Below are 27,275 nucleotides of genomic sequence, written 5' to 3' on the forward strand. Positions count from 1 at the left end.
TGAAAGGAGACCCTAAGCTGGTCTCTTCATTACCACTGCCCACCACAACTATCTCTCCTCTAGCCTCATTCTACTTGATCTCAGTCGTCTTCAACACAGTGGCCCACAATAGCTTGACATATACTATGCCTGTCTTAGGGGGTCCCTTTCTCTGTCATTTTTTCTCACCAATCCCTCTCGGCATAAGGATACCTTCCAGCCATAGTTGCAACTAATCCTCCAGTGTGCATCACCCAAGGCACTGTTAATGATTCTCTCAATTTCTCACTATACAGCCTTTGGTGATAAAATACAATACACAGTACTTTCTTGGCATGGCAAGTTAGACACATGTTGCCCAAGTAAACCCATAGGATACATAAAATATCACATTCTCTAAAGCAGGTACAGCTTTGTTTTTCAGCTTTTCTAAAAGTCTACATTGCTTTATGTGCTGATTCTTCTTTAGTGACATGCGTGCACATAATTTGCTAATCTTGCATCTATTTCTGGTGGTTGTCCAAGAAAGATGCAGAGATGATGTTGTCCAGTTTTACTTGCAGTGACTGCCTTATTCCCATAGACGATGAAGAAGTAAGTGTCATGAATGGCTTTGTATGCAACATAGTGCAGGAGAAAGGGTCTCTGTATATACTTCTGCTAGGTGACACAATTGACAGGTTCTGTCATCCCTCTGCATCTTGTTTAAGCTGTGTCAGACAGTCTCGATTTCCAGTTAGTGGTCAGTCTGTATTTGGTGAGTGTGTGCAGGTGCTTCAGATAGTTTACCAAATGTAAGTACTTTGCAGGTTCAAAGTTGTGCTCCAGTGATCTTTAGCATTGTAGATGTTTGTGTTGTCCGAGGTCTGCTTTCCAGTATATTGCATCTTTAGGGCTTGTTCAAACTCCCTCCTCCTCCTGTCATTGGCTTCCTATGCTGTTAATGTATGGGGCCCTACTGCAGTTCTGTAATAAATATTTTAAGGACTTATTTCACGTTTATTTTTACTGTTTTATTTTCCAGTGCCTGGTAGTGGAGGGAGTTTGGGTTACTGCTTTTGAACTTGCAAATGATGTGCCCTGTGCCCATGATTTGGGCAGTTTTCATGCACACAAAGTACCTGTTTTCACAACTGGAGCTGGTGGATTTCTGTGGAGTTGTGTCCCATGCTGTATATTATTTTAGTTGTTTTAGTGTTAAACCCCACGTGTCACTCATATAAATTGTATTGGGGAGATACTGCTTTCCAAAAGGTTTAGAATTGGTTTTATTGTTGCATTGAAGTATTCTAGTTACTTGCATGGACCATAAGCAGGGCTTTTTCTTGAAGTGCTTTTATTGCCAGTTTATACCTTCTTATTCTGAGACTTAGAGGTGTAAGTGTAGTCTTTAATGTGCACAGCCTCTTTTCCATCAAGAAATACATTTAATGTGTTGATGATGTTCTACTGGAATTACATGAGTTTGATCTTTTTAAGGTTTACTTCTAAGGCTTAAATCTTGCAGTATTGTTTGGGGATGTTGTGATTGTCTTGGAGTTCTCCTTTGGTGGGTGCCAGTATGATCAGATCAGTTCCATATAGCAGGTATGTTATTTTTTCCAAACCATTATTTATTTTCCAACCTTGCACACAAAGCAGCTGCAAAATTTTAACAAAGAGGAAACTCGGCTCCTCTCCTTGTGCTTGTCCCTCCCTACACTCCCATACACCCCGTGGCAAGGTGGATAAAGAAGAAAGACCTACAGCATTCAACTGTTGGTAAAACAAAACGTTATCATTCTTTACACGGTTCCCTATCCCAAACAAACACGTTTTAAATTTAAGAGCTTGAATCTCAAAGGGCACATAAGGTCATGAAAGACCCTTTTCATGTAGTCGGTAAGTAAAGACCATCCTTTCCAAAATAATCTAGTTTTATTTCTGGGTGTGGCCATCAAATTTTCCATAGCTAGTATATCCCATACTTTGGAATACCATAAGGTTAGGGATGTGGGGCATTTATGTTTCTTAAGCAATACAATTGCCAGTTTTGGCACCAGTAACAATTGATTGGCTAAGTACTTTTGTGTGGAATATAACTGGACATTTACTCTATCCACCACCCATAACATGATATAAATGGATTGCTCTGGACCATTTAAGCCTGTAACATACTTCATACTAAACTTTATTTCTAACCAACATTCTCAGCCTGTGTTGTTCCCACAGAATATATAGTACCTTTACCCCCACGCTCTGTCCAACAAGTATCAGGAATCCTTGGGTCCATACAGTGCAGTTGGTCTGGAGCAAAATTCCATTTAAATATTATTTTCATGTGTGCTTTAATATGATTTGTACATATAGATATTGTCCAGGATCTTTTACATATGTCCTGCTCCATACCAACACCTGGTTTCTCCTGCCATCCCTCATGGTGTATCCACTTCTCATCTTTACTTGCATCTACCAAGACCCCCATATGCTTTGGGTATCAATCCTTCGGTTGATCTTGCTTCATGTAGAACTTTTTACAAAGGATAAATCTCTCTCATTCCCCCAATTTCTACATCAGGTTGGAGAGCTCCATGCATCAGCTGCCACTACTCCAAGCAATCCTGTTCACCTACTATAAAATAGTATTTATACAATTCGGGACAACAGAGCACTCCCTGTTTGTAGTCTCCTGCAGGATCTTCTTATTTATTTGAGTTTTGTCCCACCCAAATAAAGTTAAACACCCAATATTTTCAAAGTTTCTAGTGCATACCTTGGCTGAGGAAGTGGTACCGCTTGATACAGAAAAACATTTGATGCAAAATATTCATTTTTGACACAAAGAGCCTACCAAACAAGGATAGATATTTGTGTTGGCAATTTAGGAGATATCTTTCAGTATTTAAAAATAGGGGTGTACAATTAGACGCTTGTGGGGTGATATAAACCCTCAAATATTTAGTAGAGGGTTTCACCCAAGATAAAGACACCATTTCAATTGCCTTTCTCGTGTTCAGGAGTTGAGAGTTTGAGTATCTCAGACTTAGATGTGTTCATTGTAAAGCCTAAAACCTTCCCATCTTTGTCTGATTCCCACTGGCTTTCCAGAAGAAAATTCATCAAGTGTGTGATCATAAGAATGATATAGTCTGGAATAGACATATTTTATGTTGTGTATCTCGCATCCAAATGGCTGAAATGTGGGGATTCCTCTTAATTTTCTCAGCAACTGGCAAAGTAATTGCCTGCTTAAGTTCACCATTGGTGAGACAGCTCCATTAACCCTCACTCGTGCATAGGTAGTCTTCTAATTAGCTATGCTCATTTCCATAATATGGGGGCTAAAATACATTTTTTCTTAAGCACAGCTTCTAAAAATCCTCAGTCAAGCACTTTATCAGTGTCAAGCATGAACGACAGGGACGGGACTGCAGATCCTACTGCATTGTCATCTAATTGCAGCACTCTACTGATATTATCAAACATATTCCTTCTTAGAACAAAACCAGTTTGGTGAGGATCAACGAGTACCGGGGGAACAGATTCAAGTCTATTTGCCAATATGCATAATTTCTAGGTTTAATAGAGCAATCGGTTTGTATGATGAACAAAACTTAGGATCTTTCCTGCGTTTGGGAATAATGTATCAAATTTTTCCTCATATAATCTGCCAATGGTTGACCATTCCTGAATGCATTAAATAACTCTGTAATTGGTTTTGAAAAAGGTAAGGCCAGTAGTAAACATAGTCTTTTATCCCATTTGGGTCCAAATACTTATTATTTTTAAAATGTCCAATTGCTGCCAGAACCTTGGGGCATGTAATGTTTCACTCTGTTCTTCATTTAATTTAGATAATTGGATCTCATCCAGATATGCAACTTGACCGAAACACCAAATGCCTCCACTTTATATAATCCTTGATGGATTCTCTGAAAGGCATTTTGTGTATAAAGTTCATTGCTGCTTTTTGCCCTGTCTCCATCTATTAAGGGGCCTATGAAAGACCTGTCATCGATAGGTTTCAGTGTCTGCGCTAAATGTCTTCCAATCATCTTTCCTTGCTTATAAAACCTGTTAAGTCATCAGCGGTTGTCATTCTATGTTTAAGGGTTTTCAACTGGTCTCTAATATTTGAGAGCTTGCAAAGAATATGCCTAGAAGGGTTGGGCTTATGTTCATGTTCTGCTTTTTCTAATTGCCTTAAAAGGTTTTCTCTTCCTTCCCCCTAATATTTCTCACCTCCCAAGACCCCATATGCTTTGGGTATCAATCCTTTGGTTGATCTTGCTTCATGTAGAACTTTTTCCAAAAGATAAATCTTTCTCATTCCCCCAATTTCTACGTCGGGTTGGAGAGCTCAATGTCTTAGCTGTCAATACTCTAAGCAATCCTGTTCACCCACTTTAAAATTTGTCTTATACATTATAAAATAGTATTTATAAAATTCAGGACAAAAGAACACTCCCTGTTTGTAGTGGACTGCAGTATCTTCTTATTTATTCGAGTTTTCTCCCACCCAAATAAAGCTAAACACCAATATTTCCAAAGTTTCAAGTACATACATTGGCTGAGGAAGTGGTACTGCTTGATACAGAAAAATCATTTGATGCAAAATATTCATTTTTGTTGCTTATAGAACCTGTTTAGTCCAGAATAGTTGTATTTCTATGTTTTTTTAAGGGTTTTTAACTGGTCTCGAATATATGAGAGCTTGTGAAGCATATGCCTAGAAGGCTTGGGCTTATGTTCATGTTCCACTTTTTCAAATTGTCTTGCAAGGTTTTCTCTTCCTTCCCCCTAATATTTCTCACCCCCCCCTTCAATATAAAGGACAACCTCACCTTGCTTTGAAGCACATACCAATGTATCCCGATTTGGTATCCTTGGGAACTGTATTCTCTAAAAACGTTTATTATGCCTTTTATTTCTACCTTACAGGAGAGTCTTTAAGAATTCCAAACACCAACTTTAGCCTTCCTTCAGTGTTCGGGGTAGTACCTACACCTATTGCTATTTCCACCACACTGTGATCTATAACTGTGATAGGTATGATATTAGCACCCAGAATCCCTCTAGAAGCAAAAATGTAGTAAATCCTGAAGTAGGATGGGTGGACGTGCGAAAAAAAGATAGCGGCCCTCATTACAGTTTGGCCGGTATGACTGGCGGGATACCGGCAAAACTGCTTACTGTCTCCACCGCCCGATAGCCCGGTATTACCTGGATATTATGGGCAACAGAGACTCTGGTAAGTTCCTATTCCATGGAATCCAATAGGACTCCTTGGGATGAGAGTGCCAGAATCATAAGTAGTACAGGTGCCAGTGATTCCAGCAATTATTTGCTGGTAGAGGCTTGAACTCCCGGCAGGTCTGGCATTTTTTTCAAGAGCTGGGAAGTTATAATGACCCCCATTGTCTCTTATCGCATGGTTATCATAACTCCATATATCCACTAAGCAATGCAAATCTAATTTATTTCTTAATTCTGAGATGTTTCTTCATGCATAGCTCTTAGTTGAAGTCGCATCCACCTCTCTGTTCATCACTGTATCCATATCTCCTGCAATGATTAAGTCGCCCACACTAAATCCAATCAAGATCTCAAAAAATGCCAAAATATAACCTTCTTGACCTTTTATTGGTGCATAAAAAGTTGCAAATGTGTAGCTTTTAGATCTCACGCTCCCTTTGATCATTGTGTATCTACCCTCTGAATCCCTCCTACTCACCTCAACCTGAAAGGAACATTTTCTGAAAAATTAGAGAGGCTCTCTTCCCTCTGTTGTAGCAATGGAATTGTGTAGTATAATCTCTATGCATTAGACATTTCTGGTTCTCTGCTCACAAATGTTTTTACTGTGAAGCCACAATCATAATCTGTTCCCTTTTGAGTCCACTCGAAGTTTGGGCTCTTTTAGTAGGAGTATTTAGGCCTCTCACATTAGCACTTCAAATGCAGCATATGTCATTGCTAGTTTCAGTTGAAGACACCCTCGTCCATCCTGTTGACGCTAGTGAGATAATATTCTGAAATTCACAAACTTCCACAAACAAAGTGCATTGCCAACCAAACTACACTGTAAAATTAGGATCTACTCAAGTTTCACCCACCAACACTACCTCCCCATCTCTAATTTTTCTCTCGTTCCTGCCCCCTAACTCTAAAATGCAAACTTTTGGTAAAGTCAAGGGATAAGCCGCCCCTCACTGTCAACTAGAAAGAAAATAGAAAAAAACACTTTCCCCTAAGGGGATGGTTACTCTATAATCACCACTCCACTCACACCTAATCAGAGGAATCATCTAGCAAGTTTATTCATGACCACTAAACGCTAAGGGCCCTCAAAACATTCTGCTGATACCAGTATAGAACTTACTTTCTTTTCGCACAAAACATTATTTGCAAGGTAGAGCTAACAAACCATAACGCATCGGTTAAACTCCAAATGACAATAGGCGCAAGCAACGCAGTTTAACTTTATTAATTAAATCTGTCAACTGATCATGTTTGGGCAATTTCTTGCTGTCTTGCTGTTGTGGGTCTCTTTGATCCCCTAGTTTGCCATTGGGTGCCTCGGGTACTCTTCTTCTTAAAAGGATTGACTTGCCTTAGATTTATTAGATGTATTTGAACCAAGTAAAATAATACTTAACCAATATCAAATAATGTTACAGGTGCATGCCCCCCACAACACCTCTGCACCAGGTGTTTGAATATAGCAAGCAAAGGACCTTGGTGCTAGCCCACGATGAGGGCTGCCCTCAAAAGCAATTGCTGTGTTAAAGTTGCATAGTTTATAACATAAGCTTCTAAGCAAGGTTTTTTTGGTAAATCTGTTCTATTATGCTTATGGTGCAATTGAACAGTTACAGATAACATGACTATGTCATCATAAACCTTTACCAACAGTACACGCCTTTCCCTTTCTCACCAATCTCGGGCCCCATCCCTCCCCCTGCTTCTTCCACTTTCCATCTTAATCATACTCTCGACCTCGTTTGTATCATCGTTTGTATCATTAATAATCGACAGAGCACTGCTCAAACTCCTCACTGCATATCCCAGGATAGATACTAAACTGCACTCCCCAGCCCCCCCATCCCCTGTCCTCCGTCCCTCCTCTTGCGAGCGCCCACAAGTCCCATATTCCATCCCCTGGGAATTCTCTGGTCTCAACCCCCTGCCTTGCTTTAATCAAGGCGGTTTTAGATCTAGTGTTGATATCAGATTAGTGAGCATGTGTCCAAATCCATCCCTGCCCCCTCTTCCTCCTCTGACGTCCTCTGTGCTTTCAATATTGGCATCTCCGCAAATCACCATCTCTCCACATCTCTGATCTATGCCTGCTCATCAGTGCGTTTCCAAGATATCGCAATGCGCCGCTTGGTCAGTATTAATAAAAACGAGGTCATTTTTCTCTTCGTTCTCTCTCTCTTCTTTCCTGGCAACAACCACAGAAGACAGATTGTCGGTGTACACTCATATGTCACCCGCACCAGCGTATTCATCTTTTCCATCACCTTTCCCCTAGATGCTGTGATCACTGGACAACTCCACACCATATGCCAAAAACTCTGTGTTTTCTCCACATCAAGTAGAGGGGCCCATGACCCATGGCATGCAGCCTCGATGGGGTCATATAGACCATATTTAAAAAGTTATATTGGATCAGCCGGAAGCGTGCGTTCCTAGATATCTTTTTCAAGTGTTTCCAAATCCATGTGCCCTCTGTTATCTCCTCCCCATATCTCTCTCCCACTTTCCCTTGACCTTCAGATGCAACCTCGACTTTCCCTTTCTGAAACCCCCATATAAATGTGTGTTGGCCCCACTGATCCCTTCCAGTGTTAATAGGGCATGTAACTCTGGGTTTGTGTCCTGTTCCTCCGGTATCCCCTCCAACATAGCTGCTATCCTCTTCACCACCTATGCATGCAATAGAAAGGATCCCCTGTGCATCGCATATTTCTCCTTCCATCGTTCAAACGTGAGCAACCAACCCCCTTCAAAAAAGTCACCCAGCATGTGGCCGACTCCACTCAGCAACCTGGAGAACCCTATATGTTTCACCAACTCCCATAATTTACCATCAAATCCTAGGGGGAGTTCTGGGCTTTATAACCCCTTATATAATAATCGGGGAAGGATCACCATACTGCACAAGGCCACCATTCCCATCTGAGATATCGGCATGGTTTTCCAAAATCAATTGCATTACCCATGCCCACTAATGCCCTCCCCGTATTGTGTTCAAACGATTCCTCTATCTCATAGAAGATATGCACTCCTAGGTAGCGAAAGGACTCCCAGTCCCACTTGATGCCCCAATCTGGGATCTCCTCTCGCCTCTCCCTCCGAAGGGATGCCAGAGGGAACAGAACGGATTTGTCCATGTTGATGCAGAATCCTGATAACTTCCGATTTTGCCCCAACACCTCCAAGAAGATCGTTACATTCATCTGGGGGTTACCCACGTAAAATAAGGCATCACCTGCATAAAGCGAGATGCTGTGCCGAATACTCCAAATCTTGATCCCTGTTTCCGGCATACATTTCTTGAAATAACAGACTAATGGCTCCAACGCCATAGCAAAAAGGAGTGGCGATATCGAGCTATCCTGCCTCGCCCCCCTCTCCAGTACCCACCACTGGGACACCCGGCCTCCAATTTTCACCCTGGCCTTGGGGTCTCGCTATCTCATTTGGATCCATCTTCTCATTCTAGGGCCCAAACCAAACGCCTCCAGGACCCTGAACAACCATGCCCATTCTACAGAGTCAAAGGCCTTGATGGCGTCTAAAGACAATAAAGCCATCTCCCCCTTTTCCTTACGGGCATGCTCCATCATATAGTGCAGCCTCCTCAAATTCATAGAAGTATTCCTACCCCCCACAAACCCACATTGGTCTGGATGTATCAGGCACGGGACCACCTTGGACAACCTATTCGCCAAAATTTCTTCCCCAGTATCTTTGCGTCTATATTTATCAGGGAAGTCGATCTGTAAGAATCACAGTAACACTTGTCTTTGTCCCTTTTCAAAATCACTGTGATGAGTGCATCCCTCATGGACTCTGGAAGCACCCCTTTCTCAAACGCTGCATCAAATACTTTTTTCAGTTGGGGAACTAACAGTTCCAAGTAGGTGTGGTAAAATTCCACTGGCAAACTATTGATCCCTAGGGACTTATTCCTCTGCATGGAACGTATAGCTGCCAGCATGCCCCCATCATCTAAGGGGTACCTCCAGACCCTCGTTCTGTTTCCCCAACACTTGTGGTAACCACACTTTGCGCAGGACGTCAATTACCTCTTCTTCCACATATAAGCCTTTGCTACTATACAGGGACTGATAATACTCTTAAAAAGCGCCATTGATGACCTCCTGCGTTGTCGCCAGAGTGCCCCTCGAATCATAGACTTGCGTGATGGTGGTCCTGGGCACCACCCTCCTAATCAACTACGCTAGTAGGTGGCCTGCCTTATCCCCCTCCATGTGTATTTGTTTAGTGTAGTGTTCCCTGTCATATCTTAGGAGTGTCTCCTGCAAGTCTTGATGCCTCTCCAACTCCCATGCCAATCCCTCCCCCACCCAGCACACACCAATTTGTTCCGCTTCTGGGCTTTTAACATTCTGCTCAGTCTGCTTCAAGGAGTCACTGAGGGCTCTGCCACTCCCACCTCTGAAGATATACATGTCCCTCTGTGTCAACTTGAAGGCGTCCCACATCCTCCACAGACCACTCGTTGGCCTCCAAAAATCAAGCAATTTCCTCCTGCACTGCCTCTCTAAAGGGCACCTCCTCCAGAGCCTCCACTCTTAGTGGCCACAGTGGTATATGCGGACTCCTTCTTGCCCGTTTGTAGTCTGTGACCAATAATATCCGCCCAGGTACTCTGTACTCGAAAACCTACCAACATCTGCCCTCCCAACAAATAATCTAATCGGGAGTACATACCATATACCGGGGAGTAAAAAGAGTAACCCCGTTCCTCCCCATGGGATCCCTGCCATAGTTCTACCAGGTCTTAATCCCATATCACTCCACAAAGCGTTACAGAGGACTTTGATCTCATTGGATCAGATGCCCCCGACTTGTCCCACCTGGGGCCCAGCCAACAATTAAAATCTCCTCCCCAGATGAACATCCCCAACTTGTCTTCCCCCACCTTCTCCGTCGCCGACTTGAAAAACACCTCGGAAGCTTTAAAGCAAGTTATTGTCAGTTAACAAAAATCATATTGTGGAAATGATAGAAGGATTCGGACTACAGTGGGCCATGATTCAAGGGTGTTTGTTGAAATCATAGGAAAAATGCCTGTCTGCTATATCGCTATGAGGGAAGTTCCCTACCTTTTAAAACAAAACTAAGGGTGCTTGTCGAAGTCCAAAATAAACAATCCTGAATCCAAATCCCACTCGACTATTTAGTGTTGGAAATACACCGGGAGAGAGTGGCCGTGATGGGAGACATGGACCGTGCCACAGAAGCCTTGTCACAAATAATACTCTCTTGCATTGTGTTCCGGAGTCTCCCGCCCTCCAGCCAGGAGTGTGCCACCGAGCATGTGGGAAGGAAGCACTGAATCCTTGGATATGTTAGTGTCTGGTTTATTTAGGTGACCTCTGGATTACAGGTGCTTGCAGGTTACAAACAGGAGATTTCTGGGTATCTGGCTTCTCAGGGTATGTTGGGTCTTAGAATGGAAGTGGTCCCAGGGTATGGATTGCCTCAGAGTAAACATAGTTTCAGGGTGCTCCGAGGTCTCAAGGTGTACCAGTATTCTCAGGATGTGCTGGGAAGCTCAGGGTGCGCCAGGTTACTCCGCTGGGTTACTCTGGGGCGCTTGATTCCTCAGGGCCCGCAGGATTTCCAGGGGGTACCGGGTCTGAGGGTTCACTCAAGGTCTCAGGCTGGTTCACGAGTTCAGGCTGGTTCAGGATCGCCGGGTGGGGCACCGGGTCTTAGGGTGACAGTAGAGCGGTGAGGCAGAGGTGTTTACCGGGGTTGCGGAAGTAAGTGGGGGGAGAAAGAGATAGAGAAGGACAAACTGGCAAATGCACAAAATCCAAGAGTGCATAGAGGAGGGGAGAGAGACCCACTGCAAGAGAGCATGGGGAGAGGCGAGGAGAGTCGGCACCTGAGAGCACTTCGGAAGAGAGGGGAGACTGAGAGCCAGAGAGGGAAGGAGAAAAGGAGGAGAGGGGAAGTGAAGCTCAGAGTGAGGGACGGAGAGAGAGAGAGAGAGAGAGAGAGAGAGAGAAAGAGAAAAGAAAAGAAAGAGAGAAAGAGACCAGGAGAGTCAGCACTTGAGAGCACTTGGGAAGAGAGGGGAGACAGAACGCTTGAGAGCGTGGGAGAAGGAAAGGGTGAAACAGAGGCCAGACAGGAAAGTTCAGGGAATGGGGACAAAGATCCAGTAGAGCTTCGCCTCTGTAGCACGACCCAGCAGGATCTCCCTGACCAAAGGTTGAGGGGCACTTTTTAATCCCCCTTTCCGCCCTGCACCAACTGCTGGCAGTACATTTCCAGATGGGATGTCGCCTTGGGATTGATTCTTATTGCCACAGTCAAATTACCCCTCAGTTAGCTATATAACGTTTACGACGTTTGCCCAGCCCACAAGGTGAAAGACCAGGGCCCCCAGGGATCTCCAGCCAGGGCTTGTGCAGCTGTTCGGGCAGGAATGAGGTGTGGTGAACATTCCAAACCCACCGGTTCTAAGGGAGGGAGCTCTGGGATCCCTACTGAAGGTGAGGAAGGGGACAAACATGGCTGAAACATGAAAAGATGACTGCACAGAGGCTTGGGCTTAACTGGCTAGCGGAGGCTGATCAAGGTGCCAACCACGGACAACCCGGGACTGACACCAGAATGGCAGACAGGGGAGGGGTGACCTGAGCATGCAGACTGTACATGGACCATAAGGTGATACAATCATAGCAATATACACAATCCATAACAATGACTAATCAATGCATCTATTGCAGACAGGAATATTCCATACTACTAGGCCTAAACATTATGCATACCAATCCACAGGCAAATACATGTGTAGACACAGTGTGTCAGCCGTTCCTTAGTAAGACAGGCATATCTACAATCCTCCCGCTGGTCCTAAGAAAGACCATATTGCATCTCCATCTTGTTCAGTGTCTGAAGTTCATATTCAAAGTCCAGGCTAGCAGTGAGGTGCAGCTCCAGACTGTTAGGATCATGATCAGCTATTCATTCTTGGTCCGAAAGCAACTAATAATACTATACATGACAACTCTGAAAGCTACCAAACCCACAGCCAAAATGAATACAAAATGAATACACCACACAGTATACATGATACTATTTTTCATCCCACAGATCCCAGGAAGTCTCTGATATTCTGGAACCAGGACATGGAATTGTCTGCAGGGACAGAGCCTAAGGAGGCAATAAAGGAGGCATGATTGAACGTGGAATCGTAAAGGTCTGGAACAAACATGCAGCATTGGGGTCCTATCAGGGCACATGTGCCTTCAATGTGAGGCAGTTCTGCAGATCCAACTTTCTTAGAATCCGTTGCCCAGTGTCCAGGGACTTGAAGGTGACAGCAGTCTCATTAGCCAGTAGATCTATGAGGGCTTGCAGTCTGTAGACTAATCGGACAACTCCCAGCTGCAGGAACACAACAGCACTACTGTACTACTGTATTACTCATCATTGGTCAAGGGCAGGTCAGTGTTCACAATCCTTGGACTGGGCCAGGTCTCTGGTGTTCCTGATGTGGCGAAGCGGTATCCTTTTTGTCACTCTGATGGCAGGGATGAAATGGCCCAGGGCATAGACTCCAGTCCAGATTTTGGGTAATTGCTTGTAGGCGGTGTTGCTACATTCCCAGTAGAGACCTGCTTGGGCTAGCCAAGTAACGACTGGCTGCCATTCAGGCACAGGCAGTCCACATATGCTGCAGTACATGGTCAGTAGCAAGAGGTTCAGATGCTTGGTGCTGTTGGCAGTTGCTGATGGAGAGTAGACAAACTCACAAAGTGATAACAAGGGGTTGCTGGTGACAGTTGGGCTGTCATCAGGTGTGTCTTTCTCAGTCCAGCCAGGGACCGCCATTCCCAGCAATCCTTCTTCCTTTTAGTCACCCTGAGGGTTGTAGTGTTCCTGGGACCAGTGCACAGTGGAGTTGCACTGCCTTGTGCTGCCAATGTTCTCGGCACCTTCTCCTTGCTGGGCGAAACATACTGGGAATGAAGTAAGGTGCCTCACTTTCATGACAGCAGTGTCTTGGCAGGCAGGCAACGGTTCACTGGATGCTTGCATGAGCAGTGACACATTGGCGGCCACTGCCTGGACCTGGAATTCTTCTCTGTGGTGGGTTGGCATGTTCGTGCAGACACAGTAGTTGGTCTGGTTCAGTTCTTGTGCACCGAGGTGACAGGTTTGCCCAAAGGTGTTCTTTTTTATAGCTGGCAGATACCTTCAGTATTCCGGTGATCGTCAGGCACAAGGTAAGCAAGTCTGGTTGTTGAATAGACATCCTTCCCCTTTGCTTGCAGTGGTAATCTGGCATTCTCCGTTCCGCAGTATGACTGGTGCATCAGTACGTTTTTCAGAGGGGTGGTGGCACAAATCTCTCTTAACATTGCACCCATTTTTACTCTTCCAATTCTTCCTACTATTAAAAATTCCAGACTAGTTAAAGTTCAGTGAGCAAATCAGTTTCGAGGAACCAGTTATATTCAGACAACAATATTGAGTTCAGGATGCTGCAGTTTCAGATTCAGAGCAATTCCTTTCAGGATAAATGCGGTTGCAGGACACAATTCAGTTTGTCAGAGCAATTTTCACTTTCAGACCAAGTACATTTGGTCAAAGTGGGTTCAGGTTCAGGGCAAGTTCAAATGTGGATTCAGGACAATTTCAAGTTAAGAGCAAAGTCCAATTTTCAGGGCAATTTCAGAGTCGGGGCCTGCGCAGGGTCACAGCACAGTTACATTTTCAGAGCCGGTTTTAATATCAGGACGGTTCAGGTTCTAGGCACAGTTCAATCTTTCAGAGTAGGACCATGGTCTCCGGCACAATAGCTTTATCGTAGCCAGAGGTTGTATCTAGGTATGTGGTGATGCAGACCTTGACCTTTCTTGGCTGGGCGCGGGGGTTCACAGAGACCAAACAGCTGAGTAGACAGTTGAGCTGGGTCAGGTTAAGGTTTTGGGGCAGGCATCACCTTTTTAGTGTGCAATGCATGTACCCAAGTCTTACTGCCCCGTACTTTGAGAGCAGTGTCTGTTGTCAGCAAGACAGTGAAAAGTCCTTTTCAGCAGGGTTGTAACGCTCACCTGATTCCCGCAGAGGCGCCGGTCTTGACTGGGTGAATGCCGTATCTTCAAAGGTGATGTGTAACACACGGTTGGCTCTTTGGGCTGGACCTCTGTGCACTGTATGTCTGACTCGAAGAGTAAGATGTCTGCAGATAGAAAATATGGGATTAATGAACTGGGGTTATTGGGTGCCTCTCTCCTCTTCCCTTTCTCTTCTCCTGTAGAACCCCAAAGGTTAACGCCCTCACCTTAGGTAAGTGAACGCCAAGCTCTCCATCTGCCTCGGGGCAGGGTGCCGTAACCAGTTTCTTCACTGGATAAGGGTGCAGGCCTCTTGACCTCACAGGACTGCTGTCCGTCGTTAACTGCACGAACGGTAAGTTCTGGGCACTTCAAATGTCTTAAAAGTCTTTTGTAATAATATCTCTTGTTTTGCAGGGTTCCGGCGATGGCGGATGGCGGGCTGATGAGAGTTGAGGATCGAACCCGCGTGAGGAATAGAAGCGCCTGGAAGCACGTAAGTAAGCGCTTGTAGCCTGCTTCACGATGCGCACTAACTGTCCCTTTTATCTTGCAGGTACAAGTTTGGAGCTTTAGAGAAGCTGAAGGGTGCTGGAATACCCACTGGATTCGGCGTGGGAAGGAGTAATGGCACGTGAGTAATAAAGTTGCCCAATGTCTTTAAACGCACCTTCTTTTGTCTTTCAGATGCGGGATGCAGCGCCGAAGGCCTCTGGAGCGTGCGAAGAGCTGGTAAGCTTTTGTCTTTCAGATGCCGGAATGCAGTGCGAAGACCTCCGGAGCATGCGAAGAGTAGGTAAGCCTTTGTCTTTCAGATGCCGGAATGCAGCGCGAGGCGTTGGTGACAGCCGAAGGACCAGGTAAGAGATGCGCTGCCACTGAAGACCGTAGTGCTAACCTGTTCTTTCTTTGTCTTTACAGGTGCTGCTGAAGACTGGATTCCAGGATGGTAAGCCTTTGTTCCCTTAGGCCCAGGATCAGAAGCAGAAGACGCAATGAGAGTTCTGCTGCAGAGAATGCAGAATAACGCAAAGCAAGATTCATCCATCGGGTGTGGTTTAAATAGCCTCCTGTAGTGCTTAGGTGTCTCCTTCCACAGCCACGCCTAGGTAAGAAAAGAGTTCCTGCTTTCCAGAAGAGTTCCAGTGTTCTGAACCTAGGGAGTGGCTCCTGCCCCACCCAACACGAAAAGTAGTCCCAAACAGAAGAGGATCAGGGGTTCAACTGGCAGGTAAGTAAGCAGCATGGTCTGCTTCAGGTAAGTCCACCCAAGCATTATGAGCCTGGCGCTTCCAGCGCTGGGACTGGGCATCTTTATGAGCCTGGTGCCACTGGCGCCAGGACAGGGTCCAAAAGGTCCCATTTGGGACTGGCTGGCACTCGGAACCGGGGTTATGGCTCTGCTTCCAAGGGAGTCGGGCAAGTCCTGATCTTTTGGAAGCAGAGATCATGACAGCACCCCCCCTCAAGGCCCCTCCCAAACCGGGCTTCTCCGGGGGTTTGGGCTTGTTAGTAAATGTTCGATGAAATCTTTTGATTAGACGAGGCACGTGGACATATTCTGCAGGTTCCCAGGATCTTTCTTGGGGACCGTAGCCTTTCCAGTCAATCAGGTAAAATAGTTTAGATTTGGAGATCTTGGAATCCAGGATGCTTTTGACTTCAAACTCGAGTTCTCCATCAACTAGAATAGGTTTTGGAGATGTAGTTAGTCGGGTTTGAGGTTGCACGGGTTTTAATAGAGAGACGTGGAAGACCGGATATATCTTCATGTGAGGGGGCAAGTCCAACTTGACCGCTACTGGATTTACTATGGTAGTGATGGAATAGGGACCAAGGTATCTTGGGTTGAATGTGCGTGGTCCTTTTAGAGGTAGATATTTGGTGGATAACCAGACTTGATCTCCTACTTGATATTGGGGGGCTTCCTTCCGATGTTGGTCTGCTCCTTTCTTGTATTGTTCTTTAGCCCTTTGAAGGTGAGAAATGGCTTCCTTAAAGGCTTGGGTGATTGTAGAATGCAGGTGGTCTACTGCTGGTGTTCCAAGATCTTGGAGTGGATCCAACTCCGAGGTTCGAGGGTGACTACCTTATAAAAGAAAAAACGGGGTCTTCCCAGTTCCCGAGTGGACAGAGTTATTGTAGGCATATTCGGCTATCCAAAGGATATCTTTCCAAGTTTTTTCAGTTTGTTGTAGCATGCAGCGCAAATACTGTTCCAGAGTTTGATTGGTCCTCTCGGTTTGTCCGTCGGTTTGAGGGTGGTGGCTGGTCGAAAGTCTCACATCAATTTGAGCCGACCGACAGCAACTTCGCCAAAAATGAGAAATAAATTGACTACCTCGATCCGAAATTAGAACTGAAGGAAAACCGTGCAGTCGGACGATGTTTTCGAGAAATTCTCGGGCCAGAGTTGCTGCTGTTGGTAAGCCTTTGAGTGGAATGAAATGCGCCATCTTGGAGAATAGGTCCACGATTACTAGGATCGTATTGTATCCGGAGCATGGAGGTAGATCGGTGATGAAGTCCATAGAAAGCGTATGCCAAGGGCGAGGCGGGATGTCAATAGGGCGTAAGAGTCCGGCTGGTTTTTCCTTTTGACTCTTGTTTTGGGCGCACACTCCACAGGACATTATAAAGGCTCTGATATCTTTTTTCCAAGACGGCCACCAGAAGTACAGAAGTAGCGCTTGATCTTTTCCGAGGTCTTGGTCATACCGGGATGTCCTTCCATTAAAGAATTGTGATAACAAGAGATTTCCTTTTTCTGTAAATCTGTGCTGGGCAGGTATAACCGTTCTTGGAAATATAATAGGTTGTCCTTCACCGTAAAGTCCTTTGCCTCCAGATGCCAATTCTGTATGTCTGCTGGAGTTACCAGTAGCCTGGCTTTATCCTTAACTTCCTCTATGGATTTTGTGGCGATTACACCTAGAATTCTTTGTTCGGGAATGATAGGTACAGGTTTAGGATTGATCAAATGTTCTTCCACTCCCATCCGAGAAAGGGCATCAGCTTTACCGTTTTTTGTACCAGGTCGATAGGTAATTATGAAGTCAAACTCGGCAAAGAATAGTGCCCAACGGAGTTGCCTAGAGGATTGAGCTTTTGCGGTTTTCAAATATTGCAGGTTTCGGTGATCTGTAATCACAGTAACGGTGTGTCGGGCCCCCAGAAGATAATGCCGCCAAGCCTTAAAGGCGGACTTGATAGCTAGAAGTTCCTTATCAGTAATAGTGTAATTGATTTCAGGAGGCGAGAATTTGCGGGACCAAAATGCCACAGGATGCAACTGATTGGTTACTGGGTCCTTTTGTGATAGAACTGCCCCCATGGCAAGGCTCGAAGCATCAGTTTCAACGATGTAGGGGAGTTCTGGGCGAGGATGTTTTAAGATCGGTGCAGAGATAAATCTAGTCTTCAAATTCTGGAAAGCTTGTTCCGCCTCGGTAGACCATTCAAAACGTTTGTTTTTCTTTAACAAGGCGGTGATGGGCTGGACTATTCGAGAGAATTCGGGGATAAACCTGCGGTAAAAGTTAGCGAAGCCTAACATGCTTTGAACACCTTTTACGGAGGATGGCGATGGCCATTTGAGAATTGCATCGACCTTCTTTGAATCCATACGCACTCCGCTAGGTGATAATATGAATCCCAAGAATTCAACTTCAGTCACGTTGAAAACACATTTTTCCAACTTAGCGAAAAGTTTGTGTTGACGCAATCTCTCGAGGACCATTTTCACGTGTTTCCGATGTTCAGTTTCTGATGAAGAATAAACGAGGATGTCGTCAATGTAAACAACAACACACACATCTATGAGCTCTCTGAGGACATCGTTCATAAAATATTGAAAGGCGGCCGGGGCATTGCAAAGTCCAAAGGGCATGACCTGATATTCAAATAGCCCATACTTGGTGCGGAAGGCCGTCTTCCATTCATCGCCCTCTTTTACTCGTACCAAGTGGTAGGCTCCTCTAAGATCCAGCTTTGTATATATGCATGCTTTTCTGATTTGGTCCAGGAGTTCAGGGATCAAAGGTAACAGATATCTATTCTTAACGGTGATCTGGTTCTGGGCGCGATAATCTATACAAGTTCTAAGGTCCCCTTCTTTTTTTGGAACGAAGAACAAAGCTGAGGAAGCAGGGGACTTGGAAGGACGAATAAACCCATTCGCTAGGTATTGATCCAGGTATTGTCGGAGGTGAAGATTCTCAGGCTCGGTGAGGGCATACATTCTACTACAAGGAGGAGTAGATCCAGGTATCAGGTCTATCTGGCAGTCATAAGACCTATGAGGAGGTAGAGAGTTAGCCTGATCCTTCCGGAAAACATCTTGGAATTCTAGGTATTCAGGAGGTAACTGGGGAGCCTCCGAGGAAATTGCTGCCAGTGCAACACCAGGTCGAGGGTGACAAGTAGAGACACATTCTGGAAACTGAACAGTTCTTGCTCGCCAATCGATCTGAGGATTGTGCTTCTCTAACCAAGGAATTCCTAGAATAATCTGGAACTGAGGGGCCTTGATCACATCGAACACGATCTTCTCATGGTGTCCATCTTGACTTACTAGCGTCACTTCTTGGGTGGTATGCGTTACTGGTCCGGAGGCTATCTCCGTACCATCCACCGTAGTAATGACGTCCTTTACAGCCTTTGGACAAAGAGTCAGATTCATCCCCAAAACCATTTCATGATCCACATAATTGCCGATGGCACCGCTGTCGACGTAAGCTTCAATCGCATGTAATCGATCCGGATGTTCAGGGCTAATGAGAACCATAGGTATCACGAAATGCGAGGTCACGGAACTGGTTTTAACGTTCGGCAAGAGGACCTCTATTCTTGTCGGGCGAGGTCGTTTCCCTGCTCAGAGTTTGTGACCCTGGTAACTGCAGCTCCTACTGCCTTCTTGGCTGGTTTCACCGGACAGTCTCGAAGAAAGTGCCCCGAGTTTCCGCAATAGAGGCATAATTGCAGCTGTTTTCTCCTTTCCCGCTCCTTTTGAGTTAGTGGTCCTTTCAGGCCCCCTATTTGCATGGGTTCCCCGGAGTCTACTCCTTTGGTAGGAGTTGGTGGTTTGGAAAATACTCGAGCATCAAACTTGGAACGATCGGCCTTCCTGTTCTGCAGTCTGTGGTCAATTTGAACGACTAAGTCAATATAGTCCGAACAGTCTTGCGGGGGATTCACTACTTGGGCTAACACATCTTTGAGCTCTCCACGTAGACCTCTATAAAACACCGTAATCCTTATGTCCACAGGCCATCGAGTTTCCACTATCAGTCTGTTGAAAGACGCAATATAAGCCAAAAGGTCTTGATTACCCTGTCGCAATGAAAGGAGCTCATTGTCCAAGGCCTGCCCCTGTGAATGTCTTGCAAACAGTTTTTCCATACTGAGCTGAAAAGCTTGAAAATCATGGAGAACCGGATCATCTTGATTAACTAGAGGGATCGACCAGTCTGCCGCATTGCCACTAAGGTACGAAAGCTACCTTAGCTTGATCAGTTGGAAAGGCTGCTGGCCGGCATAAGAAGTGCAACCGGCACTGATTAATAAATACTGCAAACCTCTTTGGGTCACCAGAAAATCGTTTGGGCGGAGCCAGAGGTACATTCCCAGGTAGTTTGATCTGCACTGGGTTCGTAGAGGATGTTGAAGGAAGATTTGCCCCTGATGCGGGTAACGGAGTTTGTCCGGCTTGTGACTGTAGCAATTGTCTAGCGAGATCGTCTGTTCGCTCCTTGGAAATAATCAGTTCCCTTCTTAGAGCATTCGTTTCCTGACGGGCTGCATGCACTTCTGCTCTTAGTTCCCCAAGTAACTGGGCTAGCAGGTCGGTATCCGAGGTTTCCATAGCGCCTGGGTGGGAGTTTTGCGGTAGTCTTTGCGTTCTGTAACGCTCACCTGATTCCCGCAGAGGCGCCGGTCTTGACTGGGTGAATGCCGTATCTTCAAAGGTGATGTGTAACACACGGTTGGCTCTTTGGGCTGGACCTCTGTGCACTGTATGTCTGACTCGAAGAGTAAGATGTCTGCAGATAGAAAATATGGGATTAATGAACTGGGGTTATTGGGTGCCTCTCTCCTCTTCCCTTTCTCTTCTCCTGTAGAACCCCAAAGGTTAACGCCCTCACCTTAGGTAAGTGAACGCCGAGCTCTCCATCTGCCTCGGGGCAGGGTGCCGTAACCAGTTTCTTAACTGGATAAGGGTGCAGGCCTCTTGACCTCAGAGGACTGCTGTCCGTCGTTAACTGCACGAACGGTAAGTTCTGGGCACTTCAAATGTCTTAAAAGTCTTTTGTAATGATATCTCTTGTTTTGCAGGGTTCCGGCGATGGCAGATGGCGGGCTGATGAGAGTTGAGGATCGAACCCGCGTGAGGAATAGAAGCGCCTGGAAGCACGTAAGTAAGCGCTTGTAGCCTGCTTCACGATGCGCACTAACTGTCCCTTTTATCTTGCAGGTACAAGTTCGGAGCTTTAGAGAAGCTGAAGGGTGCTGGAATACCCACTGGATTCGGCGTGGGAAGGAGTAATGGCACGTGAGTAATAAAGTTGCCCAATGTCTTTAAACGCACCTTCTTTTGTCTTTCAGATGCGGGATGCAGCGCCAAAGGCCTCCGGAGCGTGCGAAGAGCTGGTAAGCTTTTGTCTTTCAGATGCCGGAATGCAGTGCGAAGACCTCCGGAGCATGCGAAGAGTAGGTAAGCTTTTGTCTTTCAGATGCAGAATGCAGCGTGAGGCGTTGGTGACAGCCGAAGGACCAGGTAAGAGATGCGCTGCCACTGAAGACCGTAGTGCTAACCTGTTCTTTCTTTGTCTTTACAGGTGCTGCTGAAGACTGGATTCCAGGATGGTAAGCCTTTGTTCCCTTAGGCCCAGGATCAGAAGCAGAAGACACGATGAGCGTTCTGCTGCAGAGAATGCAGAATAACGCAAATCAAGATTCATCCATGGGGTGTGGTTTAAATAGCCTCCTGTAGTGCTTAGGTGTCTCCTTCCACAGCCACACCTAGGTAAGAAAAGAGTTCCTGCTTTCCAGAAGAGTTCCAGTGTTCTGAACCTAGGGAGTGGCTCCTGCCCCACCCAACAGGAAAAGTAGTCCCAAACAGAAGAGGATCAGGGGTTCAACTGGCAGGTAAGTAAGCAGCATGGTCTGCTGCAGGTAAGTCCACCCAAGCATTATGAGCCCGGCGCTTCCAGCGCTGGGACTGGGCATCTTTATGAGCCTGGTACCACTGGCGCCAGGACAGGGTCCAAAAGGTCCCAATTGGGACTGGCTGGCACTCGGAACCGGGGTTATGGGTCTGCTTCCAAGGGAGTCGGGCAAGTCCTGATCTTTTGGAAGCAGAGATCATGACAGGGTTTGAGGCAGGAGTCGCGGGTGAAGTACACCTGATCTCCTTCTTGAACATTGTGCAATTTTTTATCTGACCTGGGACAGGCAGAACTTCACCGAATTGTGAATATAATGTCCTCATGATCAAGGTCAAGTGTTTAGAATAAGCAAGAACCATTTCATCAGCCAGAGCCAGCAATAACCTATTGACCGTGGGCCGTGCTGCATGTGGGAGAGACATAGGTATTGCCATGATGATTTTAAAGGGAGAGGGACCTGCAAATCGACTGGGCATTATTCTCATGTACATCAAGACAAGAGGCAGTGCATCTAGCGGTATACAGTGAATATAACGGAAAAAAAATGAATAAATGAAATTATAACAAATTAAAAATAACAAAAAAAAGACCTAATTTTTTAAAGAAAAAATATGTGGTGGTGTGGTAAAAGGTTAAATCTTGTGTTGAGGCGTTTGGGGTGGGTTTTTAACAAGGTGAAAACGTTTTTGTCCTTATTTTTAATTGTTACAAATTCATTCGTTATTTATTTCTTTTTTAAGACATGGAACCCATCTGGTCAACTGAGACCTGTCTGGGCACAAATCTTCGCTAGCTTTCCCTTCAGATCCCTATTCTTTGTCGTGGGCTTTCGTAAACTCTGGATCCAGTAGGGGACATGCAGTTTCTGATTAATGCCTAGGGCCTCCCACATCAGTGTCATAACCATTCAAATGCACTATCGCTAGAGATAACAGAAACAACCCCCATCCGGGACAAATGTTGTTAAGGAGTCTTCTTGCTACACTGATGGCATCATCATGAATGCAGGGAAATGCTTCTATATAACAACTGTACATGTCGACAATCACCAGGATGTATCTGTACATTGTGTAAATGCTATTAGAGCACAAGGTCCTCTTTCTTTGTTTGACAGGCTTGTGGATGAGGACAAGTACATAGTAATATAGAGCTCCACAAAAACTATTCCACTCTTACACACAAGGGTGGGGACAATTGAAGTGTGTTCAGTGTGGGTCTACCAAAATTTACTAGGTAAAGGGGTCAGGAACAATTTTAACACATTTTATTCATAAAGCAAGGTAAAAACACTAAAAATCATAATAAAAAACTCTGGCAATGTATCAAATCGAAAATGTACAGAAACCAAAAACCAAATGTTCATGTCAACTGCCTCCAGCAGTTTGAAGCAGTTATGTTTTAAGAGTTGTTATGTACGAGAGCTATTTACAATGGCAATCAGAAAACAGCAGTCTCTAATGAGTGTCAACACGGAAATGTGTTTCTGGAAACAAAGGTGAACACATGTAGATATACCTATTCCTTTTTAAATGCACCCTTGAATCCGTCTTTAGGACACAAAATGATGTTGGGAATGGGATTGACAGTGTCTTCTCCCATCAGGTGTTGTGCACAAAAGACACTACATGGAAATAAATAACATACAAATATTTTTTTAAACTGACCCCTATTGAAACCATTTTTCGAGCTGAACTACATGTGTCACCCACCTTCAATTTCATTGTTTTGCGTGGGGCTAGATATTTTGTACGTGCACCATCCAATGATGTGACAGAACAAGTCTGCATTACAGAAAGTCAAAGAGAGACAAAAACGCTTTTGATGTATCTGCTATAATATACTTTCATGGACAGCAACAGGACATCAAGGAGGGCAGCTACATGAGCGGCATAACAGATTGGGGTGCCTTCTGAGGCCAGGTATCCCTTTTCCTTTCAGATCATGCCCAACTTCTTTGCATACCTGCCAAGGGCATACCTGCCATCAGTCAGAATTGTGACTTCTTTCCCTGTCATGAGGGCGCAGGCTGAGCCATGCCAATAATTTCGGCTACCTACCCAGAACACGGGTCTACAATGGGGGATGCTTCAACAACAGAGACGACATTGGTACTTTCTTCCCAGGATACAACAGCATAGGCAGAGACCAAGGAACCGCAGTCTGCCGTCTCTAGGCTGAAGCATCCACAAATAATCACTGGGGCTCCAGGGATGACGGTGTCACTAAGGTCTGGGTTAACAGTTGTCTGGGAGTGTACTACCTGCGAACCGTCATGCATATCCAAGTATTCATCACAGGAAGGCACAAGGGCTGCTAAACTTAAGTTAGGGGCTCCTTCAACTTATTATCATTTGTGATGAATCCTGCAGAGTCCTCGAAAAAAACCCTAACTAAAGTCTCCACCCAGGCAGCCGCTACTTGATCCTGACCCTGCGGGTGGTGTTCGCTGGGAAGATCACCTGGGAGTAGAAGGGCCCCAAGGGAATTGCAGTACTCTGTTGGGAGAGACAGTGTATTGGTCTTGCTCAGAGGAAGAAGAGATGTCAATGATGCCAGAATATGTAATGGTTTTTTGTCAAAGTGAGGTTTTCTGTTCCAAAGTTATTCATTGTGGGAAGTGCAATAAAATTGTCCTAATCAATCATTTATCAAGCATAAAACACCCCCTCATAAAGTTGCCCACATCTTTAATGGTAAGAACTCTTGTAATCAACAAGAGCAAGTGAAATGTGGACATCAGAATATTACCTTCTTAAGTTCTGATAAAGCTAACTCCCCTTGGACTCCAAAATAATAATGGACTCCTTTTAAATTTCCCCCTGAAAACATAATCAATAATGGAAGTGAAGTAAATCCATTTAAACATAATGTGCAGAGAGAAAAAGCTAATTGTAACATTGGTGACAAGTCCCACAGTGCCCAAAGTATTGGAATGAGGAAGAGGGATTTGGAGGCACAAGACTGCAAGGTGCATTCTAGCGATTTTAAGGACCGACTACGGAAAGTGACTAGTGAGTAAAAAGCGCTCCCTCAGGTGCAGGTCAGAGGAAGTAGCAGGAGGAGAAGCAAAGGGTGGAGTAATTATTGTGACTCCTGTTGCAGTGGCAATAGAAGTTAAAGGGAAGCAGACACGACGGAGCCGCCGCTAATTGTGAAGAGGATGCCAGTTTCATGAGTCTCCTTAAGCACCTTGTATGCAGAGGTTGCGCGGTGGGAATCGTTGTTCCAGCAAACTTTGCCCCGGAGGATCTTGTATGCAGAGGCTGCACAGAGGGAAGCGTTAATTCAAAATGCTTTACCCAAATTGAAGTGTGCTCTGGCTGCGGGAAGCAGAGGGAAGCCGCTTACCATGTAGTGGGAATAAGAGGAAGGAGACGGCACAGAGGCAGCAGAGCGAACAGATGCGTATGCAGCACCCGTGAGTTCAGTAGTTGTATGTGACCCCAGAACGCTCCGTAATCGCCCACTAGACCATATTAAAAATATTGAATACCGAAGTAATGTAAAGAAGTGGAAATGGTAAACTAAGAATAACTTTGCATACCAATTTGATGCTTACCAGCTAAAGTGGCAGAATACAAACATTGGGGTCAATTGTAATTTCAAAGGTAACAAAGACCATCCTTGCCAAAGCCAAGAGAGGGCAATATTAAAAGACATTAACAACAACCAACATTGCCCAAGCTTAAAGAGGGCAATGAAGCAGACCAATTGTAAAGCCTATTGTCACAGAGAGGAAGAGGCAATAGTTGATAAAGACCCAAACAAGCATTGTCCAAGCAAAAGAAGAGCAAGTGTGACAAAAAGCCATTAACAGCATTTGGTTGACGCAAGAGTGCGAAAACAAGTGTGCCAGAAGGGCTGCCCTCCTGATAGCCAGAATTCAGGAGGACCGGGATATAATCTGCATTGCATGTGGCAGTCACAAAAGTGGAACAGACAACATCAATGTGTTATGTTATCCCAGAAGTAGCCTTTACTAAAGTTATTTATATTGATATTGTTGAAAGCTAAAAGACTTTGTTTTAGGAGAAGAGCAGCCCTCCTGATAGTGAGTATTCAGGAGGAGAGGAGCATGATCTGCATTGCCTGTGGCATAAATAGCACCAATGTGTTTCATGTCTTTCCAGATGAAATATTCATTACTGAAGTTGTTGAACGTCTTCATTACTGAAGTTGTTGAAAGTCAAAAGACTTTACTAAATTGTTTGAAATAAACTTTACTACAGAAGTACTTGTAGTAGTGATAGAAGCTTTTAGTACTGGCAGGGGAGTATACCAAGGCAAGGGGCTTTGTAGTAGTAGTCTTGGCAGGTGAGTGGACCAGGAAGAAGATATTATTGTGTTGTGGTTAAAGACTGTGAAGAAGGAGAAATGGCAAGCCCTCTACAGGATATTGTGAATCTTTGGTGGAATCATCCTGACAAAACATTTCTGTTGCTATCAAGGAACTGTGAAAGTGTTTTGGTTCTTAAGAAGAAGTTGTGTTGAACTCTTTGTTACAAATGGAGAAACAGACGTTTGTTTTTTCTTTTGAACTGTAGGAAAAGCCCATTGTGCGACATATGGAGCAAGAAGAACCTAATCACCTGAACTTTGTTGAAAACCGGAACTTTTCTATTTTGAAGTGTTATATTCCTGCTTTGAATCTAGGGGGAATGGAACATTACCCAGGTCACAGGGAGAAACAGATATTAAGTTTGTTTGACATAACTATGATTTTGTTATATTTTGAATTGCCATATATGCCCTTCATATGTTTATTGTATGTATAAGTGTGAGGGACAGATCCCTTTTTGTTACAGTGTTTCCTTTTGTTTATTTTGCAAAGCAGGGAAATTCTGTTCAGGGTAGGGATAGTGAGGCGTTTATCAAACCCTTTTAATTTAATAAAATGGCATCTTATGAAAAACCTTCACAAAATTGTCCGTCTCACATTTCTGACCCCTCACACATTGTTAAACAGAACTTCCGTATACCTCAACTTCCGTGCAGGGGACAGGTGCTGGGTTCTGCTGTGGGTCAGAAGGGCGTGGACAGAATGGGGCACTTTTACAATCGGCTTACTGTCGAGCACAACATTGACGCTTTTATGAACTAACACAGAACTGGGAATCGCCCACAAACAGGAGTGCAGGGCTGAAGCAACGGGGTCTAACAGGGTACTGAAGTATGCAAGGGGAAGCAAAGCTCTACTGTGGTCCTGCAACAGGACACCGCAAGCAATTATTTTCCTTTCATGGCAGTACAGCACAAACAGCCTCATTACAAGTTTTCGTGGTATCTCAGCGGTAAATCTGCTGAGATACCACCAAACTCTATTACCGTTACTGACACTTGATCTGGTGGGATTACAGCCAGATTGGTAATGGCAATAGGTGGTGTTATTCCTCATTAATTGGAGTCCATAGGACTCCATGGGGGATTTTGGCGGTATTATCGCCGCCAATTTTGGGCAGCAAGGTGGCAGAAATACTCCATCTTACCCCCAAACTCGTAGTTGGGCGATATGGTAATGCGGGGTAAACAGTATACCATCCCAATTTACTGCACCGCTCAACTTATAATGAGGCCCAAAGTCTTTATCATAGTCTGGGAGACCTCATGTGGATGCACTACAGAGTGCTGCTTATACATTCTCAAAGCTAATTTCTGACTGGTGGTCCAGACTATATCTGTTCTTCTACTCAGTGCTGCTTCTTGCAAGGGTCTCACTACAAGGGCATAATCACAGATCCATTGTCATCAATATCCAACTATCCCAAGAATGTTCTCAATTCACTCTGAGTCACTCGGGGAGGCAGGGCGGCTATTG

General features: G+C 45.0%; 1 protein-coding gene across 1 annotated transcript in view; it reads left to right on the forward strand.

Moving 5' to 3' along the window:
- The window catches only part of RFX3 (regulatory factor X3), a 1,045,627-nt gene extending 1,019,272 nt beyond the window's left edge, over nt 1–26,355 (forward strand). The window contains exon 18 of the mRNA XM_069625736.1: nt 26,005–26,355. Coding sequence (XP_069481837.1) covers nt 26,005–26,045 — 41 coding nt within the window. The 3' untranslated portion in view covers nt 26,046–26,355. The remainder of the gene's footprint in view (nt 1–26,004) is intronic.
- Nucleotides 26,356–27,275: the final 920 nt, after the last annotated feature.

Source organism: Ambystoma mexicanum, chromosome 6p (assembly GCF_040938575.1).
Source record: "Ambystoma mexicanum isolate Mex_15411 chromosome 6p, UKY_AmexF1_1, whole genome shotgun sequence".
Taxonomy (NCBI): Eukaryota; Metazoa; Chordata; class Amphibia; order Caudata; family Ambystomatidae; genus Ambystoma; species Ambystoma mexicanum.